This window comes from Notamacropus eugenii, chromosome 6 (assembly GCF_028372415.1).
Source record: "Notamacropus eugenii isolate mMacEug1 chromosome 6, mMacEug1.pri_v2, whole genome shotgun sequence".
In the NCBI taxonomy this organism is placed as follows: domain Eukaryota; kingdom Metazoa; phylum Chordata; class Mammalia; order Diprotodontia; family Macropodidae; genus Notamacropus; species Notamacropus eugenii.
Window position 1 is genome coordinate 211,020,521 of NC_092877.1, and position 15,560 is coordinate 211,036,080.

Below are 15,560 nucleotides of genomic sequence, written 5' to 3' on the forward strand. Positions count from 1 at the left end.
GGTTTCTCCTATTTCGTGATCCAACATGTTTTCTTAAATTTACTGAAAAGTTCAATACTTCTGAAAGGAGAGACGAAATAATCTAGAATTTTCCTTTTACTTGTGCTTCTGTATATAAATAGGCAATCCACTTCTGTGTCACATGAAGAACAAACTTCCTTCCTTCTGTTTCATATGGAGAGATTTCGACTACCTTGAAACTGCTTTGCTATTTCTTATTAGTTCACTCCTCCAACCATATGACTAAAGGGTTTTCTTAAGTTTCAAGGTGTTAAAGGATACCTCTATCTTCTAAAAGGACTCAATTGCTTATTTCTACAGGCAGAGAACTGCTTATGACCCTGATCCTAAAAAGCCTTATCATCAGTGCTTTTCAGGCATTATATTTCATATATTTTAAAAACATTCAGACAATCATTTCATAGGCATGCCCCTCCATGACAGCTGCAATGCAAAAACTTGGGAACTATTTTTGGAAAAAATCCAAAAATCATTTGCTACTAAGGAAATAATAACAGTCATTTGGAGTAAGAAAATTTTTTTTCAATGTATTAAAACACCTACCTTAAGGTATAGGAAGAAAGCCAACGTAGTAGCTACTTTAAAAAATTGCTTTTAAAAAACATTAAACTAGATAAATTCTTAAAACATTTGTTGCATTTTGCATTTTATATAGGTTCATTCTTCCAGGCAAAGTTTTGGAATGTCATCAGAGTATACAAATAGCAAGCAGACAAAAATATAAAATAACTGAAATGAATACTAACAGAACCAATGAGGAATGAATGCCTTTACCATTTTCACCTCTGCTTCATTCAATAATCATAGTAGATTAGTGATTCAAAATCGAAGGACAAAGATAACCTGTGAGAAGACCAAGCTGCATAAGTGGGACCCAGAGTCATGCTCTCCCTTCTGTGTCCCCCTCCCTTCCTGTCTTTCTTCCTTCTTTCCCAAACCCTTAAACCTAGCACACTCTGAGATCCACAGGCTGGACAACTATAGGTCTCTGCTCCACTTAATGACTGGCTTACAGTGATTATCAATTGTAACAGTTTCTGTTGCCCTCCCATCTTGATTTATTTTTTTTCTTTTGTTCATTAGAAGAGCCATTCTCTGACTACTTCTTAATGAGGACTATTCACTCAATGGATGTTACCTCCCTCTAAGTGAGTATGTGAAAAGGCCAGCCTAAAAAGGCCAAGGTCTCGCGTTGCATCCTGGGTCATCTCCAGTCATCCTGAGGAATATCTGGTCACTGGGTTCAGATGGCCCTGGAGGAGAAGTGAGGCTGGTGACCTGTACAACCCTCCCTCACTCAAAACAAAGTCAAGTGCAAGTCATGTCATTATTTCTCTGATGGCATGGTCTTCAAAAAGGAAGGATTTCCTTCAGAATTACAACAAACTCTAGAACTTTTATAACCCCTGTTAACAAGTTTGGAAAGACTGTTCATTAATCAAACAAAAATTAGATGATCCTTTTTCATACTTCTAGGGGAGGCAACATAGCACAGTGGAAAAAGCACTGGCTCTCTCCATAGGTTGAGGATCTGTGATCAAATTCTCCCTTTTGATATGTATTTACAGGGTGGCCTTGAACGAGCTATTAAACCTTCTTGTGCTTCAGTATCATTGTCTGTAAAATGAAGAAATTAGACTAGATAGCCTCTAAGGTCCTGTACTGCTCTCGAGTCATGATCCTATGAAAGTACATAGGGGACAATGATGTGAACTTGGCAATTAGTTACTCCTACAAATGAACTGAGTGGTACAGGAAACTGAGACTCAGAAGGGCAAGTGGTTTGTCAAATAGGCAGCAGAGCTCAGGTTTGATTCCTTTCCCTCTGACTTCCAAGTCAGGAATCTTCCCATACAACCATATTATTCCTCCACAGTCTTTTGGCCTTAATCAAGGCAGACCCCATGGCCTCTACAACACAGACTTCCACTGAGTTATCTCCTTTGTACTCTCCTTGCCCTAGGAATAGGCTCTAGATGTCCCCTTTCCCCCCGTCCCATCTGCCTAGTCTGGACCCAAAACACTCTCAACTCATACATTTGAAGGCTATTTTTTAAAGTTGGATTAATGAATTATATTGTACCACCATAGATGCAATGAATAGCCACAGTCACTCTTAAAATCCTTGCTTTCTCTGTAATCCTTAGTAGGTGACCTTTAAGTCTCTTTCCTCTTAACAATTTGGGGGGGGAGGGAAGGCAAGGTAATTGGGGTTAAGATACTTTTCCAAGGTCACTTAACAAATATTAAGACGTACTATGACCAAGGAATTATGAAAAAAAACAAACCATATAAAGACAGAGTCTTTTGGCCTCTATAAGATCACCACTTTGTTTCCCTGTGGGAGAGTTGGAGAGGCAGGATAACAATCCAGGTCTTCTGACCAGTTCTCTTTCCATTGCTATTCTCTAATTCCATCTCACCCCTTGCTATAAACTTGAGGGCAAAGACTTATGCCATATACTTTTAAATCACCCATTACAGCACAGTGCTAGAAATACTAAGTGCTAAATAAATCCTTACTAAGCTATTAACTGATGGGCTTTAAATTACTGCCTATGGTCCATAGATAAATTTATCCTGCACAAATTTCTTACATTATGAAATTAAACCTAGACTGCACTGATGTCAATATAACATTATTTATACCATACTGTATTTAATTTTTTCAGTCTAATATGCCATGAAAATGATCAGTCACAAAAAATGTCATTGACAAAGGTGAATATAGTATAAACCTCTAAGCAATAATGTTAAATCCATGTATTTGAATCTAATAATGTTAAATTACTGTTTCAAATGCACCTGGAATTAGTTAGTGAAGGATTGTTATGATTCATACAATAACAAACAAAAGTCTCAAAACCAGGAATTAGATCTTTTATTTTGGATAAAGTATGTTGCTGCCAGCTTCCTCAGACTGAAACTCTATGAAATGTAAATCAATAATTTAGAGGCCTTATAATTATTCTGCCTCATACGGTTTGGTGAAATTCAAAGGATTTGCAATACAACCAAATTATTATCAGACAAAAGCCACAAGCAACTCCAAGGTATTTGTGGAAATCAATCCAATTAACTCCAAAACATTTTTTAAGCACCAACCAAGAGAGTAAGCTACTGTGTTAGTCTCTTGAGAAGAGGATAGGAGACAGGAAATGCAAAGACAAAAAAATAAAAAAATCTCAGCCCTCAAGTAACTTACATTTTCCTGGGAGCAGGGGGTCTGAGAAAGCGAAATAAATACATGAACAGAATCAAGTAAGTGAAAAAATAAGATGAGGTGGGAGAAAGTATTAAGAATTGTAAGAAGTGATGAAGGAATTTTCTCTTAGGCATGAGAGACAACATTTTCAAAGGCAAAACAATAGGAAATGGAGTAAGTAATCATAATTAAAATAATGATAAAAACTAACATTTATATAGTGCTTACTCTGCCCCAAGTAATGTGCCAACTGCTTTCCAAATATTATCTCAATGAATCCTCACAACTCTTAAAGGTAGGTACTATTATTATTCCTATTTCACAGAACAGCAAACTGAGGCAAATAGGGATAAAGGTCACGCAGTGTCTAAGGCTGGATTTGAACTTGGTCTTCCTGTCTTCTGGCCTACTGCTCTATCCACTGCACCATCTAGTTTCAGCAACAGCTTGTAAGCAAGTTTTCCTGGAGGGTAGAATGTTTTAAATAAATCTGGAAAGATAGGTGGGAGTCATATTGGAGAATCAATTAGCAAATATTTATTAAGCTCTTACCATGTGCCAGGCATTAGGATGATTTAAACATCAGTCTGAGTAATTTGTATTTTAGACTAAAGGACGTTGTTCTTCAATCTCAACTTGACCTCAGTTCTTCCCAATCTGGACTCCAAGTAAACCAATCCAACTGTACGCTGTCCTCTTCTTTTAAGTCCCTTACCCCTTTATCCTACCAAAGATCTTTGCTCTGCCAAAACCCTAGCCTTCCATTACTCCCACTACCCGCTGCTTTCACACGTACTTACATGATATTGAATGAAGCTGCAGAAAATCACCAAAGTTGGCTGACTGGGTTCGCTACAAATTTATATTATATAATCTTACCTAAGCCCTTACTGTGGCAAGGCAAACCACATACCTCCCTAATCAATTCACTCTCCCACTCACCCCAGTGGTTCTTACAAACTGCTTCTTCTTCTTACGTGTTTTCTCAGTCCTTATCCTTCTTGACCTCTCTGCAGCCTCTGACACTATCACCCTCTCCTTGTTGACACTCTCTTCTCTCTAAATTCTCCTACTTTTTCCTCCTACCTGGGCTATTACTTCTGTTTCTCTTGCTAGTTCTTCACCCACACTGTGCCCACTAAAAACTATGGGTATCCATCAAGGCTCTGTCCTGAGCCCTTTTCTCCCTCTATATTACTTTGCTCAGTGACATCAAATCCTAGACTCAATTATTATTACTATCTCTATGGAGATAACTCTCAGATCTACTTATTCTGACCTAACCTCTCCCCCAGTTTCATATTTCTGTCTCGCAATGTGTGTTTGTGCCTAGGCATCTTAATTTTAACATATCCAAAACTGAATTCTAACTTGTCCCCAAAACCTTCTCCTCTGTCTAAATTTTCCAGTATTGTCAAGGCCTCCATCCTCCCAATTCCCTAGTTTCGCAATTTCAGCATCATCTTCAACTCTTAACTCTCTCCTCCCCCCATAACTAAACAGTGGTCAAGTGTTATCATTTCTACCTTCACAGTTTCTCTTGTATACATCCTCTTCTCTCCTTTGACACTGCCAGCACCCTGGTACAGGTGCTGGTGCAGGTCCTCATTGCCTTACCTCATACTTGGACTATTACAGTAGCATGGTAGCTGGTCTTCCTGTCTCAAGTCTCTCTCTCCACTCCACTATCAAACTAATGTTCCTAAAATGTATCTCTGATCATATCACCTCCCACTCATTCACCAATTCAATAAACTCTGGTGGCTTCCTGTTTACCTTCAGGATCAAATATAAAATTCTCTACTTGGCTTTCAAAGTCCCTCCTAACCTGGCTCTTTTTTACCTTTACTCCCCTTTAGGAATTCTGCAATTCAATGACACTGGCCTCTTGGATGTTCCACAAACAAGGCATTTCACCTCTGGATTTCAAGCATTTTCACTTGCTGCCCCTCTCCCCAACCCCCGTGATCAGAATCTTTTCCCTCCTCATTTCTGACTCCTAGTTTTCCTAGCTTTCTTCATGTTCTTCATCTTCTTCTGGCTACAATCCCATCTTTTGCAAGAAGTCTTTCCTAGTCTTGTGCCCTCCTTCTGAGATTAGCCCCAATTTATATTGTATGTATATTTTTTGTATATACTCAAACTGCTTGTATTTTGTCTCCCCCCTTAGACTGTGAACCCTCCGAGAGCAGGGACAGAACATGTCCCTTTCTTTGTATCTCAGAGCTTATTACAGTGCCTAATACACAGAAGATGTGCTTAATAACTGCAAGTTGACTGACTGAATAAAGGAAACAGGGAGTCACAAAAGTTTCTTGAGAAAGGGAGTGTCATGGTCTGATCTGTGCTTCAGGAATCTTAATTTTGCAGCTGTGTGAGAACATGTCGTAGTATCATCAAAACACACAATGGCAGAAATTTTCACCCACTGGAAGTAAATGTTTTTCCCTCTTCCATTTGGAGATAATATAGGTCGGTTCATAAATGCACAATCTACAGTAAGAAAGAATTAGAACAGTTTATTACCAAATTCAGTAAATCAATTCAATAATAAACTCAACAAAATAACATCAGATTCAAGCAGTAACTCAACAAGCAGATACGAGAAAAGCTACCTTACTGGCAAGCATACTAAGGTCATCATCATTCACTTAAAAGACCACTCAAAATACTGGGAATAAGACAATGGCTTTGAGACTCAGTGTGACTGGTTCAGTCAGAACCTGGGGAACCTGGCAAGAAACGGCAACTTCCTGTTCAACACATGACAGAGACAGGATGGTTGAGAAAGGAGGTCATCGCTTGCTTTGGAGCAATGCAATAAATACTAACAATAAAAATTCCCTGATGTTTCACAGCAGGCCTTCATCAGGAAAAAAACCCAAACCTCAAAGGCTGCAATTCACAGGCATCAATTAATTACTCAACACAGTATCTTTCCAAGGAAAAGCCATAGAACTTACTAAGAAACAGAAAGGGTTGAGTCACACAATGAAGTGAAACTCAAAAACTAAAATCCCTAAATTCTCATCTCAGATCTCCATCCATCAGAACTCAGTAAAAATTTCAGAACAATGAACTAGAATCTAAGTAGGTGAAAGTCTCATGAAATCTGAAATCAGAGGTGGGGTAAAAATCTAGTTCCTGCTCCCAAGTAACCCTATAAAGTCAGACAATAATGTGCAGTCAGTGCCTAATGGAAAAGTTCATCTCCAAATTAGAAATTTAGAGCTAGGAATGCACTTTGCCATAGAAATATTGATTAAAATGACAGTAAGGTTATAAGAAGGGAGCATAATTCTACTTTATGTAGTTTAGAGGTTGTGAGATGCAATTCAGGGACCCTGCTCATTCCTTTCCACCCACCACCCACCCCCAAGAAGCTCCTAAAGTTCACAAAAGTACTTCATTTTTTGCATGGGTCTACAACAGACAAGGTGATCCTTGTGGATGGCTCAGCTCTGCACAGCTTCTAGCTAGATGCATTTCACTATGGTTTGGATGCATATGAAATACCAGAATGTACATAAAAAAGGGAGTCTGGAAACCATTGAGGGGCTACCAGTATACCCCATGTACTGCTTTTTCTGGCTTTCAGACACCATTTCCTGTCAGCCCAGGTCCCCATCTCTAATCAGTTGCATGCCATTGCATCACCATACAAGCCACATCTATGATGCAGCTAAGCAACAGTTCTGTTTTACTGCATATTACAAACAGTAATCTAGAAACCAACCATCATTTACAATTAGATAAGATGTGGGTAAAGAGGTCACATGCCACAGCAGACAGAGGATCAGACCTAAAGTTACGAAGACTTGTATTCAAATTCCACCTCTTAATGAATAACATGCATGCAGCGACGCATATAAGTGCCAAACACTGTGCTAAGCCATGGGGATCCAAATAAAAAATTGAGACAGTCTTTGTGTTCAAGGAGCCTATATTCTAATAAGAATAACAACACAACACATCCATGGAATGGTGACCCAGGAAGGCATTTTGGCCTGGGAAGTCACAGGAATGAGGAGCGAAGGCACTTGTCAGTAATCTGACACACCTTTCCAGAAGCAGCATTTATTTGATTAGTCTGGGTGAAGGGGTAGGTGTGAGACAAGATACACCCTTGCAGAAGCAAGACAGATGGCACTACAAATCATCAGAATGGATGGCTGGAAGCCTGGGTCTGCACAACACAGTGAGCTTTCTGCTCACTGACTCATCAATAAGAACAGCAGAGCCCAGGCTAACCCTGACATTTATAAGCTGTGACAACGTGGAGAAGTCACAGCATCTCTGAGTGTGTAGTTAGAGTCTCTAAGACCATAAGCTACATACAGGTTGCAAACTGCCTCAATCAAAGGAATTTCTACCTAGAAATCACAGGTCCTTACTGTACTGATGTTGAGATATATAAAGTCTTCATTAAAATCCTTCTGGAATAACTTTGTTGTGATACGTGATGTAGAAGTGACTCAATTCTCCAAAGCTATCCCAAGGCAACATAAGCTCTGGTAGCTCCTAAGAAACTCCAAAGGCTTTGAATACAAGTCAGATGAAGGATTAGTCTTCCAAGAAATAACCTAGCCTAATTCAGAAAAGTACAACACCATAGGATCGGCCCCTACATGATGAATGCTTTGTCCACAATTCATGAAACCAAAATACTGACAGCAGCATTCTTTGCAGAAATAAAGAACTGGAAATCAAGTGGGTATCCATTTGGGAAATATTGTGGTATATGAATATAATGGAATATTTATATTAGCGTAATGGAATATTATTGTGCAACAAGAAATGACAAAAGGTATCAGTAAAGCATTCTTAAAACAACTTATTAACCATCTGTGAAGATCTAAGATATAAGCCACATCAATGAAATCACAAATCTGTTGAAGCATCAAAATAATACATGAAAGCATTTTATAAACTGTGTTACGCAAATATATTATCGTTAATACTGCTGGTGATGATAAGGTTATTTATAACAGTATCCACAGAAAAATAATGACACTGTCATTGACACAAGTGGTATATTTCAAAGGTATCCCAAATATTGTCCTTTTCTTCTCTTCCTTACATGATTTCTCTTGATCTCATCAAATTCCATGACTTTGATTGTCATCTCTATGCAGATGTCTCCTAAATCTATATATTCAATCCCAATCTCCCAGTTCTTGCACCACATGTATAACTGCTATTTTCCAGCACTTGAATGTCTCACTAGCACCTCAATGCCCTCAAACTCTAATGGTGAAGAAAGACAAAATAATGCATTTTCTCATACAAATAACATTATTCATGGTGGTTATGGGTTCCAAGATAACACATAAAAGCCAATTTACCCAAATTTATCTGAACCCAAATTCCGATATTATCGAATCTAAGCACCATACAGCTTTACTTCTAAGAGAAAACTGCCTTCCAAAATCTGACTGGGGATACATTTTCCCCTGTTCCATTTTCCACTCTTCCTTCCTTCAATATCTTACCATGGGCCTCCGCTGGAACTGGCCCTGAGCATGGACCACTATTAGCACACTGCTTCACATTCCATACCAGTGCACATGAGCATCATAAACGGAAATCTAGAGGCTCATTTCTCCCATCATCCTCAACTCAATGCCCATACCAATCTTCCCCAGTCAATCTTTCTTTCCCTTTTCCAGTCCTGGTTAGACACTTAATTACTCAACCCTGTCAGAGAGTATAAAGAATCACCTATACTCTGACCCTTCGACCCACTCAACCCTTCCCAATGACATTGGGCTGCTTCCTTGTAGCTGAACCTCTGGGGCCTTCAGGCCTTTCCATCTGCCCTAATTAGAGTGTGAGCTCCTTGAGAGTGGGGATTATTTTCTTCTGTTTGTATCCTCAACATTTAGTACAGTGTGGGGCACATAGTAGGTGCTTAGTAAGTGCTTTTTCATTCATTCATGATACAGTCATGATCACATTCATGATCCAATGACATAAGTCTACTACATTCAAGGGTGGAAAGACTTCCTAACCCCAGGTGAACTCTTTAAAAGTCCATGGCAGTGAGTTAAGGGATCCAGGGAGACAGCTGCTTCTGAACTGAATGTTTACACTTGTTCATTTAGAAGTTTAGTAAAAGAAACATACGATAGGTGGGAAGGATTCTCTGATAGTTATGTGTCCTGATGGGTGGGGGAAAGGACTCTTTCAGATAGTGTTGGCAGAAGTTGTTCTAGTTCTTTAAGAATGAGGATCATAGAAACGGAATAGTTGTAGGTATTTTTAAGGATATATTATTCTTAAATGGAATATAGGGTACCCTGCCTATACCCACATTCTGCAGTATAACAACAACTTTTCCCCTCAGACATCGCAAAGCACTTTGTTTGGGTGTCATATTTACATACTTACTACAATCTCTTTCAGAGCAGGGATTATGCATTATTCAAACTATAACTTCTAGATACCTAGTATAGTGTTCTACAATACAGGTCTTTAGAAAATGCATTGTTTGTTTTATCATAGGATCCTGAAAAAAATACCTAAAGAACTGTGTAAATTTCAGATCACAGAGAATAATTTAAGCATCTTGCTTTTTTATCAAAGACAGTTCCAATAAAACTCCACTATAATGGGCAAAGACAAAAATACCACCTTATAGATATGGTATTAGAGAGATGTGCTATATACAACCACTATATACATATGGAAATGATTTGAACTTGGTATAAAAAAAAAAATCCAAATTCACAAATAAAACCATCCAGATATGATAATCCCCTTCAGCAGTTAATGGTTTTTATTTCAGTTTTCTGAAGATTCCTTTAAATAATAAGAAATTCCTTCTAGTACTTTTGTTTGAGAAGCTATGACCTGAGAGTGACTAGAAAAAGAAAATTAAAGGGACAATTTCATATATAATTTATGTCAACAGGAAAATAAGATTTGATTAGCTAAAACTGAATATACCAAAAAAATTTTGGAGAATGTAAATATTACATAAAATGATAAAGATAATTTTACCCATTCTACCATAACGCCCTTCTTAAATTAAACTAATTCAACTACCTTCCCAGACAACTTATTACTAGCTTTAAATTCAAGGGTGCCATTTATCAAGGCATCCCAAGGAGCAAAGTTCAAAGATGTGTCATTCATAATATTTACTTTTTTGGTTTTAGGGCAGAAGGGACATGGCCAGAGAGCCAAGGGTTCTTAATAGTCTTGAACTCAGAAAACTACATACCTGTGTTCTGTGAGAACATTTACTGCTGACGGGTGATTGGCACAGTATGCAAGGTACAAAGTTTTCATTTGAGGCATCAGATTTAGAAAGCAGCCTCCGACTCTCTGCTGAGCTTCAGGCAACCTAGAGATCAAAAAAAAAAAAAAAAACTGTTTCAAAATCAAACGAAAAGGTGCTTAACAGTAAAAATATAACATTTAGGCAAGAAGCTCTCATTTGATCTAATTTATAAATAAAAAATATGCACCACAGAATCTGACTGATATCACTATTTGAATATAGCAGAATAATTATGCTCACAGAACTACTGATTAAACAAAGTAATAAGCAGTTTATAATTCATTTATCCAGCAGTTAAACTACCAGCAATCTCAACCATGTGGGAAAAAAAAATTATGAACCTAGAAGACTTCTAAATAGTAAACAAAATAACTATCACAAAGTCTTACTTTAGAATGTGATATTAAAGTTACTTATTTATAAAGCTTTTTATCTGGTTGTTCGCAGAAATTCACTATCACACGCACCACAGCAGTTGTTCCAAATCTTGTCTCTCCTCAAGCCACCCATAAACTCCCTACCTCAAACTTTTCAGGTAAAGATGTCACTTCATTCTTTGCCAAAAAATTGAAGTCACTGTCAGACTTGCTCCTTCTCTCTTCTTCTTACAACTCCTATTTTCCCTGTCTCACAACACTCAGACATCTTGTGCCACCATGTCCTCTTTTTCAGTCTGATATGTGTTACTTTATTTTTATTTTCAGTTCCAAAGTCTTTCCCTCCCACCAACTTCTTCCCCTACCAATTAGGAAGGCAAGAAAGGTGACACCTATTATACACATATGTGTGTATACATGTATGTATGTATATATATATATTCCTACAAATCATATTTCCAAATTAGCTATGTTGGGGGGGCAAAGAAAAATAAAGGGAAAAATATGCTTCAACCTAAACTCTGAGTTCCTCAGTTCTCTCTCTGGAGGTAGATATGCATTTTACATCATGAATCCTTTGAAGCTGTGGTGGATCATAACACTGATCAGAGTTACTAAATCTTTCACAGCTGATTATCCCTTACAATATTGCTGTGACTGTGTAGACTGTTTTCCAGGTTCCATTTACTTGACCTGGCCATCAATTCATATATTTTTTCCCAGGTATTTCTGAAACCATCCTCTCTATCATGTCCTATAGCACAATGGTATTCCATCACAATAATATACCACAACTTGTTCAGTCATTCCTCAATTGATGGACATGCCCTCATTTTCCATTTCTTTGCCACCACAAAAAAAGCGGTGCTATAAATAACTGTTGTACATATGATTTCTTTTCCTTTTTCTTTCATCAACTTAGAGTATAAACCTAGTAGCAGTATTACTAAGTCAAAGAGTATGCACAATTTTATAGCCCTTTGAGCATAGTTCCCAATTGTTCTCAGGAATGGACTAGTTCACAAGTCTACCAACAATGCATCAGTGCACGGACTTTCCCACATCCCCTCCAGCATGTTGGTTTCCTTTTTCTGTCATCTTAGTCAATGTGATTGGCATGAAGTGTTTAAAGTGTATTTCTTTAGTTATTAGTGATTTAGAGCATTTTTTCAGAAATCTATTGATCGTTTTAATTTTTTCCTCAGAAAACTGCTTGTTTATATCTTTTGATCATTTAACAATGGAATGGCTCCTATTTTAGAAATCTGGTTTAGTTCTCTATAAATTTGAGAAATGATACCTTTATCAGAAAAACTTACTAGAAAAAATTTCCCCATTTTCCTGCTTTTCTTCTATTCATGGCTATATTGGTTTTGTTTGTGCAAAACATTTTAATTTTAATTTAATCTCCTGTGGACCCCTCCATATTTTGTTTGGTCATGAACTCTATCCAACCGATAAGTAATTTTTTCTGTGTTCCCCCCTAATCTACTTAAAATATCACCCTTCAGGTCTAAATCATATATCCATTTTGAAGTTATCTTGGTGTATGGTGTAAGATGTTATTTTATGCCTAATTTCTGCCAAATTATTTTCTAGTTTTCCCAACAGTTTTTTGTTAATAGTGACTTCTTGCCCCAGTAGCTGGAACCTTTAGGCTTATCAAACAGCAGATTACTATGCTAATTTACTTCTGTATGTTGTATACCTAATCTATTCCATTGATCAACTACTCTTATTTATCATCTAGTACCAAACTGTTTTGATGATTACTACTTGGTAATATAATTTGAGGTTCAGTACTGCTAGGCTTCCTCACTTCAATTTTTTTTCCGCTGTAATTTTTTTCATTCTAGAATCTCTTTCTGACCAGGTGTTCATTTCTCTTATAGTCCCTGGGCATTTCTCCTTGTAACTGCTGCTGCTAGAGCACATAGCTGGTACAGCTTCTGCTGTACCATTTTCCCACTCAGCAACAACCATAGCATCAATAGACCTCTCTCTTTCTGTCTTCCTAAGCTGCTCCGAGCTAGAAAAATGACTCACTGACTTTTTGTTGTTTTCTCATTTGGAATTCAGTCTGATGTCCTCTTTTAAGTTTTTAGGGAGGAGCATGTTGGGAGAGTTCAACACAAATGCTGATTTCACTTAGCCGTCTCAGATCTTTCCCCACCACTCTAATATGTGATGAAGAAATAGCTTTTATTGCACAAGCCATCTCTATGTGTTCCTTTGTTCCTATCCTGTGTCATTTTCAGATTGCCCCCACTCAATCCCATTCTCCTATCTTCAATCTCTCCCTTCTTCCTACAAATACATGCATGTCTTCCCCATCTATTTGATCCTACTGTATCTGCTACTTATCATATAGCTTTCCTTTTCTTCAAAACTAAAGTCAAGAAAGCTGTTTATACTCATGACTCCAATTCCTCTCCTCTCACTCTTCAAAATCCTTTGCAATTTTGGTTCTGACTTCATCATTCAAATACTCACCAAAGTTATCAATGACCTCTAAACTGTTAAATTTAATGTTTCCTTCTTTTCAATATTCATCCTTCTTGATCTGTCATTAGCATTTGAGACTGTTGATCATTTCCTCCTTCTCTTGACTCTCTCTTGGTTCAACACTCTCCAGCAGTCTGATACTCCTATATCCTATGCTGATACTTCATTTACATCAAACCCTCTGTCCTCAAGGACCTGTCTTAAACACCCATTTTTCTTCTATAATCTTTCACCTGGTGATCTCAACAGTTTTTTTTATTATAATTTTTTTCATTCTTTGAATGGAGCCTTGGAGCCTATTATCATTTTTTGGTAGATAAATACCAAATCGACAACCCTAGTTCTCCATCTGAGCTACAGGCCACATCACCAAACGTCACTAAGAAATCTTAAACTTAAAACTAAAATCCCAGAGGCATCTTAACATGTCTTAAACAGAACTTATTATCTTTCCCCAAACCTCTTCCCTTTCTTCCAGTCTTCTCTACTGTCAATGGTATTACCATCCTCCCCATTCTTTGGTCTCTCAATTTCACTGTAATCATTGACACATCACTTATAATCATCATACAGTTTCAATCTGTTCCCAGGTTTTGGCATTTCTACCTTCAAAATACCCCTAATGTGTGTGTGTGTGTGTGTGTGTGTGTGTGTGTGTGTGTGTGTGTGTACGCGCGTGTGTGTCTGTATATATGTGGTGTGTGTGTAGAATATATATATGTATGTATATAGATACAGATATAGATATACGGATATGTCTATATATCCATATCTATATCTACCTAGACATATATCCATCCTCTCTTCCAACTCTCCAGTGTCCTAGTGCAAATCCTCCTCACCTCACACCTGGGCTACTACCGTAGTAATCTTCTGCTTACTCTTCAAGTCTCAAGTCTGTTCCTCCACTCACCTGTCACACTGTTCTAATTAAAGCACAGATCGGATCTTTGCATCCTCCTATTCAACCAACTTCAGTAGCTCCCTAGAACCTACAGGATCAAATATTAGTTCTTCTGTTTGGGGTTTGAAGACTTCCATAATCTGGTCAATTCCAACCCATCCAATCTCCTCAGCCATGACCTAATCTCAGTGTACTCTACGATCTGATGTTACTCCTCACCATGACACACTACTTCCAGATGCCATGCATTTACACTGGCTTCCCCCATACCTAGAATGCTTTCACTTCTCATCACTACTTCTTGACCTCCCTCCCCCCTCCCTTCCTTCAAGACTCAGCTCAACACAAAGTCTCTTATGGAAATCTTTCCTAGTCTCCTCTCTCCTCACCAGGTGCCAATGCTTTCCTTTCTGGAATTGCCTTCTATTTACACAGTACAGATCTTGTATGTACCAAGTTACTTACATGCGTTCTTTCTCATTAGAATATGAGCTCCTTGAGAACAGGATCTACTTTTTCCTTTCTTTGTAACCCTGAAGTCTTAGGATACTGACTGACCAAGTAAGTACTTCATAAAAGCTTGCTGACTGACTGAAATGACAGATGACAACTAAAAATGCACAGAAGTATGGGATCACTTAAACAAAGAACAAAGAGTCTCACAGACTTTAATAGTTCCCAAAGAGAATATAATAAAAGCACTGTTGCTCATAAATGATGACCTTATATGAAGAAAAAGTTATACTAAATTTAATATTTTCAGTATGATAAAGCACAAGGGTAATTAATTTTAAAAAGTTTTCCTTTAAAATTAGTTTTAAAATTTCCTAATTTACTGCCTTTCTTCAAGGAGGAATGGTTATAAGTCTTAGTTACTGAAGGGATAAGGTACACTTAACTTGGAAAAATCATTCTTCCAAAACACATGATTTTCATATTATGCTACTTGTTAATAAATCTCAAAGCTGAGGATAGGGAACCCTCCCCCCTAGCACAGACACAGAAATCAAGATTTCTCAGTCATATTCTGTTATCATGAATCAAAGATTACTTTCACAGCTAAAAATCAAGTTTATTTACTAACTCATATTTGCTATTAAGCAAAGGATTTCTGATTTCAATATGCCAACTAGGGCTATAATATAGCAAGCAAAAATGCTTTTGGTTCAATATTTTTATATTCACAGAAAACACAAGTCTATGATTAGATCTGCCAAATTCTAAGTAAAGTTGGGAATATAGAAGTGTTCTTGTTGGCAGTGA

At 37.6% G+C, this 15,560-nt stretch overlaps 1 protein-coding gene across 12 annotated transcripts in view; it reads right to left on the bottom strand.

The window, feature by feature from the left end:
• Nucleotides 1–15,560, bottom strand: part of ARHGEF7 (Rho guanine nucleotide exchange factor 7) — a 311,991-nt gene that overhangs the window by 70,310 nt on the left and 226,121 nt on the right. For all 12 annotated transcript variants that reach the window (XM_072621961.1, XM_072621952.1, XM_072621953.1 and 9 more), the window contains one exon: nt 10,452–10,574. In XM_072621961.1, coding sequence (XP_072478062.1) covers nt 10,452–10,574 — 123 coding nt within the window. The remainder of the gene's footprint in view (nt 1–10,451; nt 10,575–15,560) is intronic.